Raw genomic sequence first — 23,885 nt, 5'->3', positions numbered from 1 at the left:
TATTTAGAGCAGAGAGCATGATTGCATTTGTGGAAGTGCTAACTTATGATAGCTGTCCGCACAGTGAATACAACTTAAGAGAAGCATTAGCAGTAATGAAGCAATAATTCAACACGGAGTTCGCGCACAGCCAAACCAGCACTCGCTAAACAACAGAATTATTACACTGTGGAAGAATAAAGCAGGGAGAAAAGGACATTTCAAAGTCAGCAGTAAAACGGTAAATCACATCAGATAATCATGCAGCATTAAAACACATTTCATGGTTGTTTCAAGGAAGACATGTTTTAGTTCCCGTCGCGCACAACGACTTGATTAAGAGATCACCACCTCCTCAAATCCGCCGCGTTCTGCCCCGCGTGGCACCGCTTCTCCATTCGATCCTCCACTTCAACTGGAAGGATGTAGTGGAACCGCACACTGTTTTTCTCGTTTTTTTTTTTTTTCTTCTACCCCTTTCTCCCATACGCATTAAAGGAGCACTTCTCAGTGGCACTTGGCAATTAGCATCACTTCATCAGCGTGTCAGAGAAGTTTCAGCGCCGCTGTGCAAACTTATTATCCCTCACTTCACTTCAATCAACCTCGGGGTCACACCGCGTACATCTCCAGCGGCGTCGACGGAGACAGGGCTGGAATTAGGGGAGATGAGGGCTGATGGTGCCCGGGCATGGGGGGCGTGGGGAGGTGGGGGGGAGTGTGCAGGAGGGTGGGTGGAGCGGCGATAGTTTGATGAAGTCTAATGTGGTGGCAGTGTCGGAGGATTAATTAGGAGTTATTGTCCATGTCAAGCGGCAATCTTTGCAGATTATGGGCTAAAAATCAAAGGCTTCTCGAACTAGGAATCCCCCCGGGGTCGTTGGGGGAGGGGGTGGGTTCTGGAGGGTTACAAAAAATTATGAAACGTATTATTATTATATAACAAAGCCGAAGTGATCCAGCTTAAACAGTGATCAATAGAGACGTGAACTGCAGGACAAAGGTTTTCAATTTGTAGTTGATTAGACTTTTCTTTTACTCGTTTCTTCGTCCATGCTTCGCCCCATTTTGATTAATTTTTCGCAATGCCCCCTTCTCTCGCTGGCTTCCCAATTCACTCATTCCCCTACAACCTCCTGAGACCCAGCGTCCTCATATGACGTTTAGGTTTCAGGTTCGTAGCAGCTTATTCTCCTTTATTTAGACACTTTTGTCTGCTGTGAACTGGTAGCGAAGGGTCAGTACACTTGTTTGTTAAATTTGCATGTCATACAAAACTAGAATAGATAAATAAATAAATTCCCAAGTATCCGTATGAAGACGTTGGGATTTCATCGTTTTTAATTACACCAATTACACATTGGTGACTTAAATTGTAATTTAAGTTGAAAGAATATGGTTATTTTTTATTCTTCTTAGGTCCTGCTTAGGGATTGAATTTACATCCCTTCTTCACAAGTACGAGTACAAGGAGATGCCAATTGACACGATGCTGCTGTTGCTATGCAACTGGTCAAACGGCCAAACACCTCGGACACTGTTTTTGCCCACTTGTGTATTGGCGTAATGCTAATTTGTTAAATTTCTTGATTACATTGTTTATTTTTAATTTTTCTTTAATTGGATCTCATTTGTTTTATCTTTCTGGTGTTTTTTCTGTTGTTTATTTGTGCAACGAAGTTACGGTGGCAAACAAATTTTTAATATTTTAGTCTAAATACCTAAGACATAGGTCTTCAACAGGGGGTCCGCCACCCCTAGGGGGTCTGTGTAGGTACTGCAGGGGGGTCGCAAAATTTTTAGTTGATCAGACATTTTTTATACAACTTTTTAAAGTTTTCCCTAACAGCTTTCTGGCACGGCCACCCTACTGTTGCACATGTTTGAAATACTTAAAATAAGACTTAATATTTGGACCTGTGTATTATTTGAAAAGCTTAATATTGAATGTAAAATAATGTATATTTGTAAACAACACTAGGCCGAGTTTAATATAGAACACATATAGTAGGTAGGGAGTTCCTACTTAATCTCTCCATCAGTTTAGGGTCCTTGGCCTAAAAAGGCTGAAGACCTCTGACCTAAAGATATAGATCTTCAATAGGGGGTCTGTGACCCCTAGGGGGCCCGTGGAGGTACTGCAGGGGGGTCGCAAAATTTTTAGTTGATTAGACATTTTTTATACTTTTTTTTTTTTTTTTTTTCCTACAATTTTCTGACATTATCACCCTACTGTTGGACCTCTGTATTATTCGAATAGCTTAATTTTTCATGCAAAATGATAATAATAATGAATATTTATAAATAGCACTAGGCCCTGCTTAATCTCCCCATCAGTTTGGGGGGTCCCTGATCTGAAAAAAGCTGTAGGAAATTTTGTAACAGGGACAAGGCTTTATTTGCAGAGAGGCTGAGAGTTCGGGGCCCACGTCCAAACAGCAGAAAGAAGAAGAGGCCTTAAGTATATCCTGCATCCTCCCTACTACACTTTGATTTCCCCCCTCCCGCTGCTCTGCGCTGCTGCAGTGATCTAAAATAGACCACCACTCAGTTCTGCAGTACCTACTTCCACTCCCCAGGGGTCTCTCTACCCACGCCTGCCTGCCTGCGCAAAAAAAAAATGAAAAAAAAAATAAAAAAAGAGAGGCTCACATAGGCAGAGGAGAAGCATTTTCACGTGTGCACGCTGCATATGAACAGACACAGCTGTTTGGGCGTAGGGACAAGCAAGGACCACTGCAGATTTATTTATTTATTTTCTTTTCTTTAAAAATGGATGGAGACGAGCGCTGAGATGAGCACAATTAACACGTAGGAATAGACGGGATGACACATGACACTGCAGAGATGATATGGGTGAGAAGTGACTCACAGGCCAGTAAAATATAAAAAAACGGTGGATTTGGTTTTGATCTTTCCATCACGCATAATAAAACCTTAATTAACCATGATTAGGGATTTCAAACCCTGAAGCAGATTTTCCTGCACTTAAGAATAGTCAGGTACACCTGGAGAAAAAAAAAAAAAGCAAAGACCAAGAGCCTTGCTCACACATTCACACGGCCACATTTTTAATAATGACGCGGGCACTCTTCTGCTGCAATCACCGAATCAGAGGAGAGGACGGGCAGATGCTGCCGGTAGCAGAGAGAGAGGGAGGGAAGATGGGAGACGTGGACGGGGTGTGGTGGAGATGGAGGGGGCTGCAGAGAAAAGGCGATCAAAATTATAACGGAGCGAAAAAGAAAGGAAAACAGTGGGAGGCGGTGGTCCTTAGTGAGATGAATCAATCCCGCGTGTTCCCCCTCCTACAGCAGCATCTGCTATCTCCGCTATCTGACTGAATCTCCTGCCTCCTCCAACTTTCCTGTCTGAATCACACCGAGGGAGCAAGTTTCCAGTAACTTAATCCCAGGCAGGATTCCATTTTTATCAGCCATTTAATTGTTGACAAGGATCATCAACCGGAGGGATGTAGTTCTCCCTCTAGTGGCGAGGGCCACACACTGCATCCATTAAAATGTTTTCTTTTTTTCCCCCTCCCTCCCTCCTTTTCTCTCTTCCCTCTCTGCTATGTTATTGTTCATGGATTTCCCCCCCTCCCTTTCTTCACTCACTTCCCTTAATCCCTTTTCCTTGTCTTGTTCACTTATTCATTCCCTCCCGCTCGTCCTTCCTTCGTTCTCAAACAATCCTTCGTCCACGCTTCTCTCTGTCCTTTTCCTCACCCTCCCGCCAAGGCCTGTTTTGATTCATTTTTCACGACTCCTGACTCTCACTGGCTTCTCAACCGACTCATTCGCCACAACCTCCTGAAACCCGACGTCCTCATACGGGGACGTTTAGGTTTTAGATTCATAGCAGCTCATTCTGCTTTATTTACACACTTGTTTATTTATTCTTATTAACTATTCCACTTTGATATGACATGCTAATATAACAAATTCCCAAGTACTTGTTTGAGGACATTGGGATTTTGTCATTTTCAATTACACACTGGTGACTTACATTGAAATATACAGTGAAATAATCCCTTTGTCCAAATCATTTATGTGTTGAAAAACTCACTTTCAGTTCAAAGATAATTTTTTCTTAGGTACTACAAATCCCAAATACCTAAAGGCATGCTTTTGATTCTGTTTGCCTTCACTCCATTCTACCCCTCTGTTCTTCGCCATGTCCTGGTAACACAGGGAGTTTATTACTGGGTTATTAAATGTAGTACATTGCATCACCGGCGCTGCCATCCATTACGACTGACACACACACACGCACACACGCACACACGCACACACACACACACACACACACACACACACACACACACACACAGTCTGACTCAGTACTTAGCAGGCAAAGTAATAAATGCTGAGGGTGAAGAGTGTTTGTACTGTATGCTAATGTGTGTTCATTCCCTGGCAAACAGAAATGAGTGACAACACCATCAACAACCAAAGACAATGCAGGAAACATCAAACGGCGTTTCTGTGTATCTCCTCGAAGCCAAACCAAAAAAAAAAAAAAGATGAACGAGGTGAAAGAAAATTCACGGTCGGAGAGGAGGAGGAGAGGCTGTAAATTTAATTTGAGCAACAGAAAAACAACACAAAGGCCTCCCTGCGCACGTTTTTCTTTTCTTTCTTTCTTTCTTTTTTTTTGTGTGTGTGTGTCCTCTATGCTGCAGTGTCAGAAAATCTAAATTCCTCCGCGTCCTGCTTGTTTGTTTGCATCTGTTTGCACTCGGATCCTTGGAGAAATAAGTCATTCCGCGTGAGCCGGGCGAAACTTCTCCCTTCCCGCTCTTCTCCCCGCCAGCCGAAGCCTGCTCTGCATGAGAATGGGGAGGTTAGATTAAACAGCTGGGCCCTCCCCAACACACCTCCACCTCTCTCCTCCCCCCACGGCCGTCGTTGCAGACTATTCCTTTTTTTCTTGATATGAAAGGCGACACTACAATTCTATCTGACCCGGTTCTCCAGAGAATCTGATATACAACACAGAGAGAAATAAACGAGTAAATCTGACAGTGGTCCTAAGCTGCAGAGGCGTATATTTGTTTTTTATTCTTTCACGGATGTTCTCCTCTAATGGACACCTGAGGTTTACATGCACGCTAATGTTCCCTTAAAGGTGGACTCCATTTATTTTCCCATTTACTTTTGTTGAAACATGTGCGACAGTAGAGTGTCCGAGCCAGAAAATTATAGGGGAACATTTAAAAACAAATGTATAAAAAATGTCTAATCAACTAAAGATTTTGTGAAATCCTGCAGCACCTCCGTGGACCCTCTAGGGGTCGTGGAGCCCCTGTTGAAGACCTAGGCTCCGGACCAACCCCTGAGGCCGAGGCTGAATCACTCCTGACGTTTCTACTCTGGAAGCCGGAGACGTGTCTGTCCTCCTCGTCTTGCTCCGCATGTTTTTTTTTTGTTTTTTTTCTCCGCCTGGAGCACCGTCCAGATCAGCGAGCCCTGATGGGGCCGGTTCTGAGTGGGTATCACGGTTGCATGGCGAGGTTCAGGGCGAGGGCACGCTGATTGACTGGCACCTCGGGGAGACACAGAGCAAGGTGGAGGACGGGGCGAGAGTAGCCTTTTTCAGTGCCTGTCTGGAAGAGCCGGACATGAGTCTGATGATTATTCCACGTATGAATCATGTATGTCTGTACGACTACGTCGGAGAGTGTGCAGGGACTCTCCAAGGAGCCAAGTGTATATCATGTAGCTCTGCAGGCAGCCAGATGCCCTTGTACAGGACACCCGCATCGGAAATCCATCCACAAGAATGGAGATTACATTGGAGACGATTGGCCGGCGGCCATCGCGCCCTCCCTCCCTCTCGCAGAAACCTCTCTCTGTCAGACTAGCCTCATTCTGTTTTTTCATTAGGTAACTTTAGATGGATCGCTCTCATATCCACCGGGTGTTTTTGAGAGCAGACGGGTCGAAGAAAACCGCTGCCCAGCGCGCCGTAACCTTGTGCTATTAAGTGCACCGCCGAAAAAAAAAAAAAAAAAAAAAAAAAATCATGTTATGTTTGCAAAATCTGTCAGTCCAGTAAAATACTCAAATCAGCCATAAGGTCTCCCCTGTGCCTCTAAAGCTGTTGTGACTCATCAGAGGATGGACATGGGCCTTCTGATGGTGTCCTCTGGTGTCTGGCAACACAATGTTGTTATTGGGGGGGGTCTTTGGGTCCTACGGGTTTAGGGGAGGAGCCTCTGTGGATCATCCTTCTCGTTTAGCATAAATGACCTGGCCAGTAGTGACGTGCAAATCGATACTCAAATATCGATACTTCTGATACCAGGTCTTTATGCTCTTAAGTCGATTCTCAAGTGAAAATGTTGATACTTCAGTCGTTCGAGGTAATGTACTAACACAGTGTTGCTACAACTCAATAGGTTAAACACCTCATATATTTTGTATGACTGTGTCCTCTGGTGTTTCTGTTGTAGTATTAGCTCGGCTATACAGTAAATGAGGCCACGACCTCAGTATAATTCAGAGTTTAAAGTAAATAAATGACAATAAATTATTATGTTCTTTATAAAGCTATGATCTGAAATACACTACATTTAAAAAAAAAAAAAAATTTTTAGGTTAACCAGACACATTGGGGTGTATTTAGTCATATCATATTTAGTATATCAGATCAGTATTGCCGATACCAGCCTGAATTTTACTCTTATCGGAAAGGAAATCGTTGGTACCGATCATATAGATCATCTAGTTAATGTGGAGGTCTTGTGCTGTCATTTCTGGTTATTTTTGGTTGTCCTTAAGCCATTTTTGTGTGTGTGTCTGTGTTGCCATCAAGGAGTGTTGTTGCTACGGGGTGGGGGGCTGCCTGGTCTGCTCTAGGTGGGTGCTACATGTCTAAATAACATCCATATGAATAAGTGCCACGTCCACACCGGCTGGTCGGTGTAGACATTTTTCAGAAATCTGTCTAACAGAGAGCTTTCATCCAATTCCAACAGTGTCAATATTGTGACAACAGACAGAACGGCGTCATAAGTAAAATCAAGAAAAACGAGAAACATCGAGGACAGACAGTCGAAATAACAAGTCGAGTTTGAGCGCTTGTTTCAGTAGGAAGCCTTTTTTTCGGTGCGCGAAAGTGGATTGAATTAACATGATAAGATGGATTTTTTTTTTCTTTCGTCAGTCAAAGACTCCCGACGAGTGCGAACCGCGAGGGAAAAAGAGAGCAAATTACCCTCCCACTCCACTCCTTTGTTCAACGTAAATACACCGCTCATGTCTGCGCGCTATCTAACTGTTTTAGCTGCTACCTCATCATTCATGTATGCGGCGGTTATCAATCCGGCGGCTCGTTTTCAACCCCCCACCTCCCCCCATCACCTCCTCTATTCTCGACAGGATCCCCGCCACCTTTCATCTCGGCCACGTTGGATTTGTGCGAGACTGGGCCCCCTCCCTCCAACAACCCACCCACCCACCATCCCCCCCTTTAACTCATGTGGAAATCAAAGTTGTCACTTCTCTAATTACCCAAAGCAATCTTTTCCCGTTTCTGATCTGCACTTCTTAGCTGCCTGTCTCCGCACTCTCTCCCTCCTCATCATTACTTCCTTGACTATTTTCCCCATTCTCTCTTTCTCTCTCTCTCTCTCTCCCTCAATGCGTCTCTCTCTCTTTCCATCATCCCATAGCCACAGGCCAATAATTGCAGATACCTTCCAACTGTGCGAGATCCAATCAGAAGAAGTCGCAGAGCACCAGAGGCCCAATAAGAACCAGCAGAACAAGCCGGGAAGTGTCATCAGTGACAAGTGACTAAGCTGGCTGTCTTACATTAATGCTTGTGGCCTTTTTTTTTTTTTTTTTTTTGCTGCACCCTCCTGAATATAATGAACATAATAAAAACCCAAATCATGACAAATGTCAGCCACGCGTCATTGTTACGTTATGCATCATTAGACAAGAGCCTGGCTTTTAATCCGCCTGTATCTATCAATACTTGCAAGAATTAATAAACCACATATTCAATTGATGTGTTAATTTAGTGTAGATTTGATTTTCTTCTGTCCGCCAATTTGAAGTTAGTCAAAGCTTTATCTGACTGATGAAATGTTATAATCATAACTCTCTCATACTTTGATTATAACTGTAAATGATAAATGATTTGCACTGTTGAAACCACAGACTGTGCAAATATGGATAACGCGTACCCACTTCCTGGCACTGGCCAAACTGACGCTATTTTCCACTGGTTACAAGGAAATGTTGGCTAATACACTGGACTTAAGTTTTTTTTTTTTCCCCATAGGACCGCTTTACAGAGCAGTTGGCATGGCAACTGGTAGTCACCATGTCACATGCTGTTTCTTTAGCGTCAAATAACCAACCTCAAACCAACTTATCCAAAAAATATTAACTACCTAAAATGACAGAAAACATTCTTGAAAAGTATTTTAAATTAAACATGCTAAATATTTAAATTATTTGATGTGTATTTTAGTGTTTTAATTTGGCCCAAGTCCCATCCGCTAACACAGAAGGGGTGGAGCCTATGACCTAGACCGCAGCCTCCAGTCACCAGGGGGAGCTCTATTTGCTTTGGCTTTAGAGCCATATATTAGAGAGAGTCTTTCCAACTAGGGAATGGATCATCTGAGCTATCCCTCCATGCTGATTTGTTCTGTGATGGTCACGTATTTCATGGTTAGATCCATAGAGAAGTGGTAATAACAGAGAATAAAATTAGATTTAAAGTTAATGCATTTAATTTATGTCCATGTAGACAGACATATTTAATTGACACGTAACTTTGCCTCAGTTACTACTAAGTTATTATGGCTAGTGTGCTAATGTTATAATGCTAATACTAATGATAATACTAAATAATAGTAAAACTAGTTTAGTTTTCACTATTGCTGAGTATTTAGCATTTTTAATTTAAAACTTTAAACGGTGATGGATGAACACAAGAAACTGAGGAGAAGGAAAACACAGCTCCATGACTGATGAGGCGATTGGGCTACAAAGCATTTTACAGGCTCATTTAAGATATTTAGAGTAAGCAGACGCTGGGATATTTAAGTGAAGGCGTATTACATATTGACAGATGTTGGTGATAACATTTATAGGTCCGTTAATGGTGAAAATAAGACGCAGGGTTTCACTGTAGAATCTACTCTTCGATGTAGCAAACATGGCGCCCATGATTTGAGTTGGCCAGACTCTCTCTAATATACGACTCCGTTTGGCTTCACTTCTGAGGAGCAGTTCCGACTGTCCATGGTTGATAACTACCAAGGCTAAACTCTAAAAGCTGACGGATGATTGAAAAGAAGAATGCATGGACCACCGTGTCCCTATGGTCCCATTATGATACAGGAGAGGCCGACTAGTCCTACCTCTTTGGATTTCCCTTTTCGTAGGACAAATACACCGACACCTGCTGGTACTAGTAGTTATTTCCTCCCCACAGATATGGAACAGATCATTAAGTGGAGGTCGAGCGTAGTCTTTGTGGTGTCTACAAGTGCAACCTTTCGGCGGAGGCGATGCAGGTGCAGTCGGCCTTCGTTGCCATTCTGACGCCGGTGAGCCCTAACTCTCGTCTGTCATCTTCTGCTCGATGGACCATTAAAGCCACGCTAGACTGCTTCAGTTCAGACGCCCAGGCTAGTAAAGTGAAATCCAGTCCATGTTCGGCTAAAGTTGCTGTGCCTCCAGTGATTTATTCGTTGTCTTTTTTTTTTTTTTTTTACCAAGCACTCCCCTCTCCTATCTTAATCCTGTTGCTCTCCCCCTTACATTTAGCTTCTGTAACTACTTTCAGAGTGCTCTCGTGTTGCTTTCGCCAAAGGGGAGAGCGGAGCAGATCTTCTGGGCTGCCCATCTTCCTCCTCGCGCATTCACGGCTGGTTTTCCATTCTTCTCAGCGTGGCGAGGTCAGGAAGACGGATGCCGTGAAACAGCAGAGACATAAAGGCTATGATAAAAAAAAAAATGAAAAAAGGGGAAAGAGGAGGGGAAGAGCACAGCTGAGAGGTTTGTTGACCCCTTTTCTTACACCATTTATCTGAGGAGTAAGAACATCTTAACAGCTCAGTCGGAAGAGCTGGCGCTGACCTCACCGGCGCAAAGAGTCTCCCTTTTCATCTGTGAGTCCACATCTCCGTCTTTCTCTATCTTTTTCTTCCCTCTAATGGCCAGCCTTCACGCTGAACCGATCCTCTAAATGCCTCACAGAATGACAACAGGGAACGACAATAGCCCGGGCTTCGTACTCCTTCTTCTTCCTCTTCCTTTTTCTGCCCCTGATTTGCGAGCTGTGTTAGCTGGTCCGCTCAAAATTAACACAGCCGTGTCCGGATGCATTTTAAGAAGCAGGCAATGTTAGGAAATTACTCGTGTACAATACAGTCCATGTGGAGGGTGTGCTGTATCATGCTGTATGCATCTTCCCCGCTGTGATGCAATCCAATTTGCGAAGCGCTTATTATTCCCTAACATGAAAAGCCTCATCATCCATCACAGTGGTGACAGTAGCTTACTTCCAGCAGGCGTGCGGATCTCGCCTCTCCCCCACCACCAGCACCACCACCACCACCAAACATCCCCTTCTCTTTCTCTTCCTCCATCCATTCTTCTTCACCGTCAATCCATCATCCTCCGGCGACGCATCCCCGACACTTTTCTGCTTTTTATTCTTTTCTACTCTACCTCCCCGTCGCCGTCATCCCCCTTCAACCCACTGCTTTACAACCACTTCCTCTTCCTAATTCTTCCTCAATGAAGCCCTGTCAGAACCAAGAGTGACAACCCTTTTGTGGATGTGCTTGTAAATACCGACGAGCGGGTAAGAAACGGTAAGTGCGGGTGAAAGACAGCACACTGCACTCTCTCGTCGGTCGGTAATGGCACTATGGTGATCACAGCCAATAAGCCGCGGTGGTGACGGTATAACCACGGTAGTAAAACGCGTAATGATTATCCAAAGCTCAGGGGGTGCCGCGGTGAAGTCCAAATGCCAAGTGTGCTTTAAACCCACAGGAAATGAATGGATTTGTCCAGGACCCCCCTCCTTCCTTCCTTAATGCCATCATTTACTGTGGTGAATTACTATGATGTAAAAGAAATTTGCAAAGAGGATGTCGGATACACTAAAAAAAAATACACCTCTCTTCCACATTTTGTGTCCGAGTCCTTTCTTTTTCTTGGCCTGATTCTTCAGGAAAAGGCGGCTGGCTCCTGGTAAGATGGGGATTAATGCTGTAGCAGGCCACCACTCTCTAAATCTGACCTCTCCTCTGAGCGCCTGAGCGCTGTGATCAGTACAGGGGTGAAGCAGAGATTATAAGGAGCCAATTTCATGCCACAGCTACGGAATCAGCCCAGACTCTACGCAGATCCTAACGCCGCAGCCTGACGTGCGCCTCCCCAGATATGTAGCTACGCATCAAGAGCTGTGATTGGTCCGCTCGGCAGTCGCATGTTTCAGCTTTAGTATTACTCGCTGCTTCTCCATCTCCGCCAGTTTTCTAATTGATTGTTTTGGATCAATAAAGATGGACGCATTGAGGAAAGGTTAACTGAGGAGGTTCGGAGATACAAGCGTTTGTACGACTCGTCGCCATTGTTGAAAGTGAACCAGGAAGTAGAAACAAAAATTAACCAAGAAAAGACAGAGTGCCAACTAGTGTTTGGGTGGTGTTACAGAGTGACGGAGGACCGGACAAGTATAAATGGCTCACACCGTGTTGGCTACGTGCATAGGACTGGGCGTATCAATCTAAATATCGATAGTATTGATACCATAGCTTGGTGTAATCGATACTTTTGTAAACATATTTGTCCTATGTTTTATGATAATCGACCAACTAAAGGCAAAATTCTAAAGTTATTCAATGATCACGGCATTGCAAGAAAAAAGTATCGGTATCAGTATCGGTGTTGGTGACACTAGCCCTGTAGTTAGAGATATAAACCAAGCTTAAGAAACAATGGTAAGATTTGCACAATTAGGGGATTTTTATTTGTATATATAAACTCATCATTACAAATTCATTTAGTTTTTAATTGAGCAGCATGGAATAAACCAAGCAATTCTTTCCAGACTCAGCAGAGAACGGGAGGAAATAAAAAGTGACTCATGATTGATTGTCAAAAATAACATTCATTCATTTTCTGTAACCGCTTGTACTCTGGAGTCTATCCCAGCTGTCACTGGGCGAGCGGTGGGATACACCGTAGTCAGAACGCCAGTCTATCACCAATTAACCTAACGAGCTCCCTAACCTTCTGGCTGTGAGGCATTAATGCTAACCGCTACACTCTGCTCGTCAAGAATAACTAATGAAAAACAAAACAAAACAAAATAAAAAAACACACAAGGGGAGAGAGTGTATTCATGTTACTTTTATAGATATATCAATACATATATTTTAGTTCAGAGAAAGAAATTCAGCTGAAAAACAAAAATAACCATTTATTTATGTTTTGGCATTTAGCAAGGTCAAATACACTCTGCAGTGCTGTTACCAAACTCTGCTATAAAAAAGTGTGACTAATCAGTTATACTGAAAAACAAAAGCGTTTCATAACATTAGACACTAGTGCTCAACAAGTAAAGGTGTAAATAAATGTGACCTTAAATTTGCAAGAGGAAACATACAGTATGTTATGCCTTTAGAAGCTGTGCAGTAAAATTCTGTTTGCTGCAAAATCTATATGTAATCTAACTGAGGCCAGGTATCCGTAAATTTTGCAAACCGCAAACATTAACCAACGTTAGCCACTCGCCATACTCTTAAGGGCAAATAGGCATTGTTTCTTGAAGACATGGCATCTCCAGTTCAGCGGATTCATTCTACAGCTGATCACATAACAAAAGTGGACAAATTCTGAGTTTTAACTTAATGTATAAATTTACGCTTATTAACTTTTCTAGTTTATTATGACACGCAAAATCCATAAATAGTAACAAGCTATAACTTTACTAGTTAGCAAATCCTCAATCGAGGACACTGGGACTTCGTGATTTGCAATTCTGCTTTTGCACAGCAATGTTCAGACATGAAAATTAACAGTTTCACAGTTTTATATTTAACAGTTATATATTATTGAGTGAAACAATCCCCATGTCCACACATGAGGACACCCCCCCCCCCCCCAAAGAAACTACTTCCTGTTCAAAGATAATTGTTCAAAGATGAGTTTTTATAGTTCTTAGGTCCAACTAATCCCAAATGAAGAGAAATGGAGAAATTAATAATAAATACCAAAGAAAAGCTCAAGTCTCAGAAGGTTAAACGGTCAATGTTTTACACCTACACATATTTAATCTCCATCTCCCCACCAGTCCTTTAGAACTGACGAAGCTCCTAAGATGAGATGTCTTCAAGAAACTTTCCAGTTGCACTTCTGCAACATTTCTTGATACAGATTTTGGGGTCAGGTGTAAGGACGATGTAGTAAACTGAAGACAGATCACCACTTCAGAAAGGTCTTGGGGGAAAGGGCTTGTCCAATCTGTCATAGACAACTTCCATAGATGTGTTCTACTTATATAATTCAAGGCTTCCAGTTTATTGCCGTTAGAAAGCTTTTATTTTAGCTTGTTTTCTTTCCTTCTTTTGCATGATTTGGTCAGCTAGAAAAGAATATTCTTAAATCCACTGCAGACTAAATAATTATCCACAGCCGCTCTGTTTCCTTTCTCACAACAGATGACCAGTAAATAAAGGGAACCGAGTGTGAAACGGTACAATTACAGTACCGTATGGCGCTGCTGTTAACATCTGCCGGCTTATCTGTGACCAGGTTGAGGTGCTCAGCGTGGCGTGCGGATCCTTTTATTGAGCCATCCTGCCCTTTTGAGAATACGAGAGCCCGGGACGGCGCCAATAACCGTTGCGGCGGGACCCACCGGAGACACCTGACACACTGGATTAGCTGTCCGGGTGCGCCTCTGACACTTTATGTCTGCTGTCTGTCCGTCAAAGGCATGCAATAAAAAAAAAAAGCAAAAAAAAAAAAAGCATGATACGCGCACAATGAGCCGTCAGACACGCACCGAGACATCCACAGACACACAGGCTCCCCTCCGGGGGACGACAAACATCACTTCGTGGGACATCAGGAGACGTGTTGCTTCGCCGTCGAATGCGTCTGACCCGTGACGGCCGTGTTTGCTGTCAACATCTTGTCTCTCTGCATCATCACCTCGCAATGGCCTTCTGTTTATAAGTCCGCTGCTGGCAAGCCTGGGCCTTAATGGAGGCTTCGTGGGTAAAGGGACACAAACACTAATGAATCTAACAGACATGTTTGGACTGAGGCCCTGGTTACAGTTTGTCAAGAGAGGATACACAAAGACAACCTGTTACTGTCTTTCTTGTGACAGGTGACACATTCCTTTAATCTCTAGCATCCTCCTCCGCCCCTGGGAGTTTAGGAGCCGAGGAAGAATCTGTGTAATTCTTTGCACAAAGTTTTAGGCTGTCTAATGTGGGTCGGAACAATCCCTTTGGGGTGGGAGACTTCACAGGAAACCACACTTCCATGTTTTGTTAGAAGGACCAGACAAATGTGGCACCTGTTAAGAGCAACCCCCACTGGAGGCGTCTTTCATGGCGTCTTGTTCCATTTTATTCCTAAAATCTGGTTACAGGGACACTTTAAGATGATTTTAGTGTTCTACTGGGACAACATGACAGTGATACTGCATAATGTAAGCAATGGAGGAAATGAGGTGGGTCTGGATACATTCTGAAACCGTGAGCAAAGAGTGTTTTGCCCCATTTAGAGAACGGCGACATCTGTAATCTGGGTCACAGGAACTCGTGTCGACAAGGGAGCTCCTTTATTTTTTCACCTCTCCACAAAATACATCCGCAATCTCTTTTATTTCCTGCGTGTCAGTTAGGATGTTGCAATCCCCTCTCCCCTCCCGCGCCCCATCCGAGGTTTTGCTTTCCTAATGCGTAACATCTCGGTTTCCCTAGGACGCCGCCCCAACCAGACGACGACGGTGACGACCGGAGCCTTCAAAGCGGGCGTCCAAAAATAGTTTGAGTGTATCTAGCACACATAAATGAATCAAAGCAGTTCTCCCCCCGCTCTCATCTCCATCCATTTCCTTCCCTTAGTCCCAATAACTTCAGACGGGCAAACAAAAAACGCGTTGGATAAACTAACAAACAACAACAAAATAACGCTCGTCAATTCTTGATCGGCGGAGGAAAAGGAAAGGAGCGTTTGATGAGGACAACAACAGCGGCAAAGGAGGGCGGAAGGGAAGAGGAATAAAAGGAATACAATATGGGCTGCGCATTAATGTTTCTCGATGAAACAAAACACAGATCTGGATGATGACACTCGCTTGCCGACGCTAACAGGCTGCTACGCCGTTACTTTTCGCGCTATTGTTAGATGAAGGGCCCTCCGCGGAGCTCGTGCGTTAGCGGGGAAAAGGGCTGCATTTCCATCATAATAACAGCTGAAAAGAGTGAACTGTCACAGGGCGCTTCCACCCCCCCTCCCCCCTCCCAGGTTTCGGTCTCACCGTGCTGATGGATGAGCGGGAGAATACGCTCCTCTCGAAAAGCCAAAACAAAGCCTCAAAATACGGGATCACCGCTGTGACAGAGAATGTCACGGTCCCGTCGCGCTATGTGTCAAAGAGAGCAAATATCAGGGCCACATTAGCGGCGCTCTCCCAGCTGAGTGAAACAATGGCGGCGCCTTTAGACAATGGAGACGGACACGTCCACTTCGGCAGGAATGGAGATTTACAAGTCAGACAGCATCCTAATTTTGTATTCAGAGAGGTAAAAAAACAAAAAAAAAACAACAAAAAAAAAAGCCTTACTGGGCTTATTCAAGGTACGTCCCACTAAACACTAAACACTAAAAAATCAATAGTAAACATTGACAACAAAGGCCTTAATATAACACACAAACTTAGCACATAAGTCTTCAACAGGGGGTAGCAAAATATTTTTGTTATATGTTTGTTATGAACGGCACTAGGCTGGGTTTGATATAGAACACATATAGTAGGCCGGGGTCCCTACTTAATCTCTCCACCAGTTTGGGGATCCTTGGCCTGAAATCCATTAAAGAACCCTGACTTAGCATGTAAAGGGAGGCTATTGTGAGTGTCGGCGGACTTAAAATTCATTAATGAAGTAGATGTTTTTGCTAAATGAAAATATGAATTCAAAAGGACCAAACCTAACCCTAACCCTTACTCCAACCCGAACTGTAACTCTAACTCTAACCCTAACCCTAACCGTAACCCTAACCTGAGAGTTAAAAGTTATGAATTATGTGAAGGATTTAAAAAGCAGATACGGAGAGTAAATGTCTTTATAAATAAATAAATAGGCATTGGCAATATGTGCTACTCATTTTTCCACACGAGCGTTGACGCAGGCGATAGAGAAGAGTCCGACTTTCACCTGCTGTTTGCTAAATGCAAACATGTGATGGGAACACTAAACGTCTTCCTTTGAACAACCATGAAGTATGAGGAAAAACACACTGGAGAGAGAAATTAAGAGAGAGCCTCTGCACGACCAAAAATAGCCTCATAATTCCGGCCAAAATAGCATACCATCATTACAGTTAAACAGCGAGCAGGGGAATTAGCAACACTCCCCAGCAGCGACTCACCGGGCGGTCGCCCTCGTTTGAAGCCTGTGAAGATGCTGCATGTGTGTTTATCTTGAAGCCGAGGCATGACTTCTAAACACCTCCACCTACTTTCCCGGCGTGAAGTGTCCTCCCTCTGTGTCCTGCCTAAAAATGGCCACACCTGACGGATTTGCATATTTGCAAGCACATTCAGGAGGTCTACATTCAGTGCCAGGAGCTACGATGGTGTACTAACTGCAGAGAGCTGACGCTCTTGGATGGGAGATTGCTTGCCTCGGGAAGACTGTTTTGCTCATCCTGCCTCTTAGACCAGAACCTGGCTTAATCACCCAGAATAATACAAGCAATCTCGAATATGAATGTCTCGATAAATAAACCAGAATGTGTTTCTTTAGAAGAATCGCTTTTAGAGGGACACTAAAGGCTGAAGTAATCAAAATTTCTTTTCCAGAGGTCTCTTTTTTATGTCTCTCTCCACTGTGTTATTCAGCTTATCCGAACATTCGACACTGTGAAGGTTTTAATCAAATGCTGATTGCTCCATCCCTCCTTCCCTCCCTCCTTCGGGCTCATGGATGAGGGCCCCTTGCTCCTACCTGTGGGGAAACGTTCGATGACGGGCTGGTTGTCCACCTGTAGTGTGGCGTTGCCGCCACTGCGTGTGAATCGCACCACGTGGTATTTGCCGTCGCTCACCATCACCGCGCTCTCCTCGATGATTATGTCGTCCGTTCCCACGTTGAAGATCACGCCGATCTTTCCCCGTTCCTGAAAAATACAGAGAAAGACAGAGAGGACTGTGAGAAGAGTCCACCAAATCTAGAAGATCCACTCTTGATCCGAGAGTCCAAGCTTAACCTCCTGCTTTAAATGGTATTTGTGCATTTTGAACATAATATATAGATTCGCCGCTTTGCTTTGGAATGTAATACTTCTGCGAGGGGTGCTGCCAGGAATTTTGGGGCCCATAAGAAAAAAAAAAATTACACCAGGCCCCACCCCTTCATTGTAAAGGCTGTAGGGTCGATCCATGTACCGTTCGTTCATTTGAATTTCAATTCAGACTGGAAAGTCGATAAAATGGACACATCGAGACGTCAAGAAATTTCTCAAAAATTTTCATTTTCATGTAGATAATCAAGGTCAACGAAGTGACCTATAAGTGACATATATGGTAACTTGCCCAATAAAAGGCACTTGCTAACATGCATTTTGTTTGCGTGGGTCAGTGTGTGTACACAAAACACCGTAATAATTCATTATGTCTATGGGTCTAGCAAATACAGACTGCTCGCTGCGCAACCAATGCACTAACGTAGGAGCCAACTATCTCATGCAGAGTCACAGGAGTGGTTGGTCAATATTATTTACCTTTGGATTAGTGGATATTTAACTTTTACGCACAAAATAAGTGAACACAAAGAGATCACTTATTTGACTACTATGTTTAATTATAAAACAAATCCTCAACACACCAGTCATGTAGAACTGAAGAAGCTACCTGGACAATCGGCAAAACATCTGCAAGAATGCTCTGTGTACATGAATCAAAGACAGCTGGCGGAACAGCTCTTCAAAAGTGAAGCCAAAGCAAGTAGAGCTCCCCCCTACCAGCTGACTGCAGTATAGGTCATAAGGTGCACCTCTTCTAAACACTAAAATACACATCAAATGATTATTTTTCAAGGATGGTCATTTTAGGTTGTCAATATAATGTTGATGCAAGTGTCAATTCTTTGGATAAGTTTCGTTTTAGGCATTTGACGCTATAGAAAAAGGATGTGACATAATGGTGAAAAACAGTTGCCATACCAACCACTCCATATAGCGTGAGTGTTGTAAAAACTGTTTTTAAAAATATGTGAGTGTATAATCCAACATTTCTTTGTAACCACACTTGGACCGAACCGATCCGACTCTGGCTCCAAACTAGCAAGACGGCCTGACCTGTATCTCTGGAAAAAACAGAGTCCATATTTATATACAGTCTGTGATGTGAATGCGTTTCACTGAAGCACTTTCAGCTGAACAGCAGTTACATTGCACAGAATTGCAGTCATCCGGGCGTGTAGCCATCCCTTCTAACGCACACGGTTGCTCTTTTGATGTGCTATGGCAAAAAAATCAAGCGGTATTTTTCTTCAGCGAACAGAAAGGCCCTCGATGTGAGCATCGCATCTCACGCGCATCAGCCTGGTAAAAGAACGGAGCACTTGCCGAGGACTCAGGCACCTTTAGTATTCATCAACCGGGTGACCCCCCTCCCCTCTCCCATCTATTAGTGTTGACAGCCGCCCACTGCTTCGAGTTTATTACAGTCAACCGCCTACCCTACTCTCCTCTCCCGCCATCTCTCCCCCCTCTCCCTCTATGGTTCCTGTCCTCAGTCCCGGGAAAGGTCAAAGTCATTTACAGAGTTACAGTCTGAGAATGAGGCACAGAACAAGGCTGAGAGAGAGACAGCACCATTACAGACAACTCCTCTGTCTGGCACTAAATCCTCTGCTGCAGTTTTGTTCTGCCCATACCACAGACAAGAACACTTCCCGGCTGTCACGATAGGTCACATTTTCACTACCTCACTGGCTGCAGCTACGACTCCATTGATCCCATTATCTCATTAGCAATGTGCATTTATTTTGCCACTTTCCATACGCTGATATATTCGGAGGTGAAGCGCGCGGCTGTTTCGGCCCGCGGCGGTTTTCCATTATTCATGGCCGATTAAGCATTTTAAAAAAGAAAATAAAACACCCTAATGTTAACAGAACTTTAAATAGCCAGTTAATTGAGTAAATAAGTGCAGAGGTTGTACAGTAAGTTAATGATCAGTATAATAAGACGAATTTATGTGCATCCTAAACGCTCTTTGGCGGCGTATAGGCCACATTATGGCTATGCACCGACGACGGCCGTGATTAGGATATTAATTGAGCATGCTCAGATAGGGGTGCAGGCGGACATGCTGGTGATTAATGTTGCAGAGGTGCCAGCAGGAAACAGACACCAGCGTGGAGATCCTAAGTGAGCCTAACCCGGAGGAGCTCCTCAGGGCACTGACCTCGATCCACTGCTCAACAGATGATCTCACGCTCCACGAAGAGCCACGAGCGTCTCAAATGACTTCCTGCTTCTTAGGCAACTGATCTATGTTACGGACTGACCCCATGACTGACTCTCCCCATGCACGTCAAAATCCAATATAGGTTCAAAGACATGAATATGAATACGGAAGGATTAGCCAGGCACACATGAATGGAAATTGAATCAAAGCTTTGACTTTTGATACCTTTGAGATACAACAGCAAAAAGAAGAGAAAAAAAAGAGAAACCAAATGGAGTGGGTGAGGGAAAAAGGCTCCTGGACTGAGCAGAAATGCCAGGATCATCTCCATTACAGCCCACACGCTAGGAAGCTTAGAATAATCACAACACCTTTGCTTGGAGAATTAATTTAATTTGCCGGGGCAAAGCAAAATGAATCCGCGCTATTACGACTGAAAAGCAGAAGGGAGAGTGAATTCAAGTGATATTTACAGAGAGATTAGCATTTGTGTTCCGCAACATTAGGGTTTCTTCGCCGTGCTGAGGGAATGTATCGAGCCCATTACGGTGGGAAGCCGCTGGGAACTGGAGTTTTTTTTTTCTTTTTTTTTTTCTTAAAAAATGATTTTAGTGAGGCGGTAATGACATTTTAATGGCCATTTCCCTTAAGCGAACATATCTCTGGAAACAGAGCGGCTAAAAAAAAAAAAAAGAAAAATATCTTTGAATGACTGGGAGCAGTCATGCCTGCAACATTGAAATGAAGGGACTGGTAGGTAACTTACAATAAGCCCCGGCTGCTCTGCTCTTTAAATACCGCCGCTTCTCAACTACCGCTTAGCCGTCCTTAATCTGCTGCAGCTGTCGGCTAATGTCGGGAGTGAAAATGTTAACGTTCTGCCTCTTGGATCTAGAGGTTGGCTCATCTTACTTTCCCTTCTGTGGGTCAATCTGTGGCACAGGTAGGGGGTCCTCTCTAGACTAGAGGGGGAAAGAGCTCGACTATATTTAAGATTCATTTTCAATTACATATGAGTTAAATCTCTACCGCCTGAGGAGGAGTTTCTAAGGTGGTAGAGGTTTGAAAGACGTACCAAGAATCGGCTTCAACTTTGTTTCTTTTTTTTGTTTCAAAGAGAGCGGTTTTATCCGGAGAGAATAAAGAGTAGTGATGTGCGTATCGATACTGAAATATCAACACTTAAGATATCAGGCCTTTATGCTTTAGAATCGACTTTCAAATCAAAATGTCGATACTTTTGATTATTCAGTCATTCAAGGTAATGTAGTAACACAGTGGAAAGTGACTAAACTATTGAGTTGTGGCAACACAACAAACCTTGTGAAACACAAACTCAGGTTAAACCACAACACAGGATATGAGGCGTTTATGATGAAGAGGACAGAAGAGGAGAGCACAGAGATGACTAAGATGCAAGTTTTCATTTTACATTTTATAGTAGTTCTTAAGAGTTAAATAATCATCTATTTTAATGGTCTTATTTTACTTGCTTATTTTTTTGTTTTTTTTTTCATTACAGCATTTTCACATATTTAGTGTGATTGTGCCTCTGTTTTTTCTGTTGTTGTATAAGCTGGGCTATGTAGAAAATGAGGCCACTACCTCAATATACATCAGAGTTTATAATAAATAAATTACTCTGATGTATTCTTTATGAAGCTATGATTTGAAATACACTACTTGTTTTTAGGTTTACCAGACACGTTAATGTGTATTTACACAAAGTATCAGATCAGTATCACCGATACCAGCCGGAGTTTTACTCAGTATCGGATCATAGAGAAAATCGGTGGTATCCAACATCATTAATAAAGAGCTATGTGTGCAAAAAAAAAAGATTGTTCAAATATTTCCTCTTAAATATCTGAAGAATTATTCAACCACAAACTGAGATTTGTGTTTGAGACCTGTTTTGTCCTTTTTAAAGATTATTTTTGCACAATAATCTGCTTTTTTTTTTTTTTTTTTTTTTGCCTACCATGCACATTATATTATATTCCAATTTTTTAGCACTGTATATACTGACTGTCAAAGTGCTGTTGTATTCTTGTATATTTTGTACATTCTTTAAAATTTAATATTGTTTATTGTACACATTTTTTACGTAATTCTGCGCTACTGTGACAAGGTAATGTCCCATACGTGGGATAAATAAACGCCGTCTTATGTCTTCAACCTGTTGTCCTCAGTACCATGGAAAATATGTTTTCATTGCTGAAAACTGCTGAGTACTTGATGGGGTTTCAATAACAGGAAAAAAAAAAAAGTTTGTGTAATTCTTTGATTAGACTCTCCACTTCCTTCCTCTTCCTCAAAGACAAAGAAAATTGGCTTGTGATTCCTGTGCAGCAACAGCAGCAGAGAAAGAGAAAGAGCAGCTCTCGAATACGGAGAGCATTTCCGTCTGAAATATTCCAACATGACCTTGCAGCGCGCGAGAGTGCGTCGAGGTAAATGCTGCCGTCGAGAGCGGAATGAGAATGAGGCCGGGGGGCTGCAGTCGGCTTGTGTGTGTGTGCGTATATCAGGGTTATCAGGCAGCCTCAGAGAGAGCCTCTCGCTGATCGCGTCGAGCAGAAGAGGAAGAGCGAAAAAAAGAGGAGGAGGAGGAGGAGGAGGAGCAAGGGGCAGAGAGAAACACTGCGCGATAAAAGGACACGGGGAACCTTGATGATCCTCCGGGGCCTCAAGGTGCTTCGAGATCAAAGCTCCTTTTGAAGGTGTCGAGATCTCGTTCGCTACATCCTTTGCGCACACTGGTAGTCAATTAAGAGAGGGGAGGGGTGGGGGGGGGGAGACAAAAGCGGAATGCAAGTGCATTTTTGTCGGATTTGTTTCATTTCTTAACAGACTTCTCAATCACCGCTTCTTCTCTCACACAGCCTACAGCTACTTGATGTATCTGCATCCCCCACCACCACCACCACCACCACTACCACCAACCCCTACAAGTCTCTCCGTGTTTCCTTCCTTAGATCCGATGCGCAAACAGGCAAATTAGTAAGAGAGAAACAACAAAGAGATGACGGCACGGGCTGGATTCAGCGAGGCTCGGCTGTTGTTTGGATCGCTCGAGGTTATTTTTGCATTTCTGCTGTATCAACTCGCCCCAAGAAGACCGAAACATGGCTGACCAGTTCAGGAATTCGCTGATGCCGATTATTCGGTTTGACAGGCTTCATATTAAGAGTCCCGTGGGCGGCTGGAAACGCGAAGCATTCATCGGCTCCTTTCTCGTCCCCACCCTGCCCCCGATAATGATCTATCGCAGCCCGCGTCTGCTTGAGCTTAACTTGACACGCCAGTAGGCTATGAGTATTTATTAGCTTATGCATCAGCCAGCGGAGCAGCGTGGACATAGTAATGAATGATAAATAGACTTTTACTGGACGCCCCTATGGAAAGCAATCAATTATGATGTAGATGCGTATGTACATCTGACACGGCTACGTGGTGGAGGGCAGATTAATATTTCACATGCAGCCCGGGCAAATCATTTCTGCTCGTGTGTCAACTCCGTGCATTAATGTTAATTTTAATGTTTCGCGGCCCCACATTAAAATCTGTGAACATTTTCCTAAAATACCCCACGGGCTTCTGCAGCTGAGCCTCCATCCTATGCATCTACTTTTTTTTTTTTGTTGTTGGTGGGGTGTGGGGAGTGGGGGGGCTAATCAGCTTGTCAGCATCTACGCGTAACGCCTGCAAGAGGCGATCGGCTGTGGCGTCTGCTACGAGAAGAAGAGCAGTACAGCTGGGCTAATCTTCCACTCGGAAGCTGCAGCATTATGTAAGAAAAGGAGAAAAAAAAAGAAATAGGCGGTTGCATAACGTGTAGACTCGGCTAAATCAGCCAGTGTCCGTCCTCTCTGCGTTTTTAAGCGTTTGTGTGTGACAGAAGGAGTGGGTGAGGGGGGGCCCAGGAGCCATTTTGAATCAAGAAGCTGTTATCTGGCTCTCAGATTTCGTGTCTCTCCCTGTCATCATTCACCTCCAGTGACGCAAGGCCATTACAGTCGAGCCACGTGTGTGTGTGTGTGTGTGTGTCGTTTCGATTTGAGCAAATAGGAGAGGATTTCATTTACCGCACCTTCTCCCTATTTCTGCTAAACTTATTTGTATGTGTTTGCCGAGATGCGCCGCAGTCACCTTGATCGAGCCACACCCCAAACACACATCTTAATAGACTCCTTCACAGTTTG

At 43.7% G+C, this 23,885-nt stretch overlaps 1 protein-coding gene across 6 annotated transcripts in view; it reads right to left on the bottom strand.

The window, feature by feature from the left end:
* nrxn2b (neurexin 2b) overlaps positions 1–23,885 on the bottom strand; it is a 690,784-nt gene that overhangs the window by 34,069 nt on the left and 632,830 nt on the right. For all 6 annotated transcript variants that reach the window (XM_047590093.1, XM_047590084.1, XM_047590056.1 and 3 more), the window contains one exon: positions 17,213–17,384. In XM_047590093.1, coding sequence (XP_047446049.1) covers positions 17,213–17,384 — 172 coding nt within the window. The remainder of the gene's footprint in view (positions 1–17,212; positions 17,385–23,885) is intronic.

This window comes from Mugil cephalus, chromosome 1, assembly GCF_022458985.1.
Source record: "Mugil cephalus isolate CIBA_MC_2020 chromosome 1, CIBA_Mcephalus_1.1, whole genome shotgun sequence".
Classification (NCBI taxonomy): Eukaryota; Metazoa; Chordata; class Actinopteri; order Mugiliformes; family Mugilidae; genus Mugil; species Mugil cephalus.
Note: the sequence above shows the minus strand (reverse complement) of the source record. Positions and strands in the feature narration are given on the sequence as shown.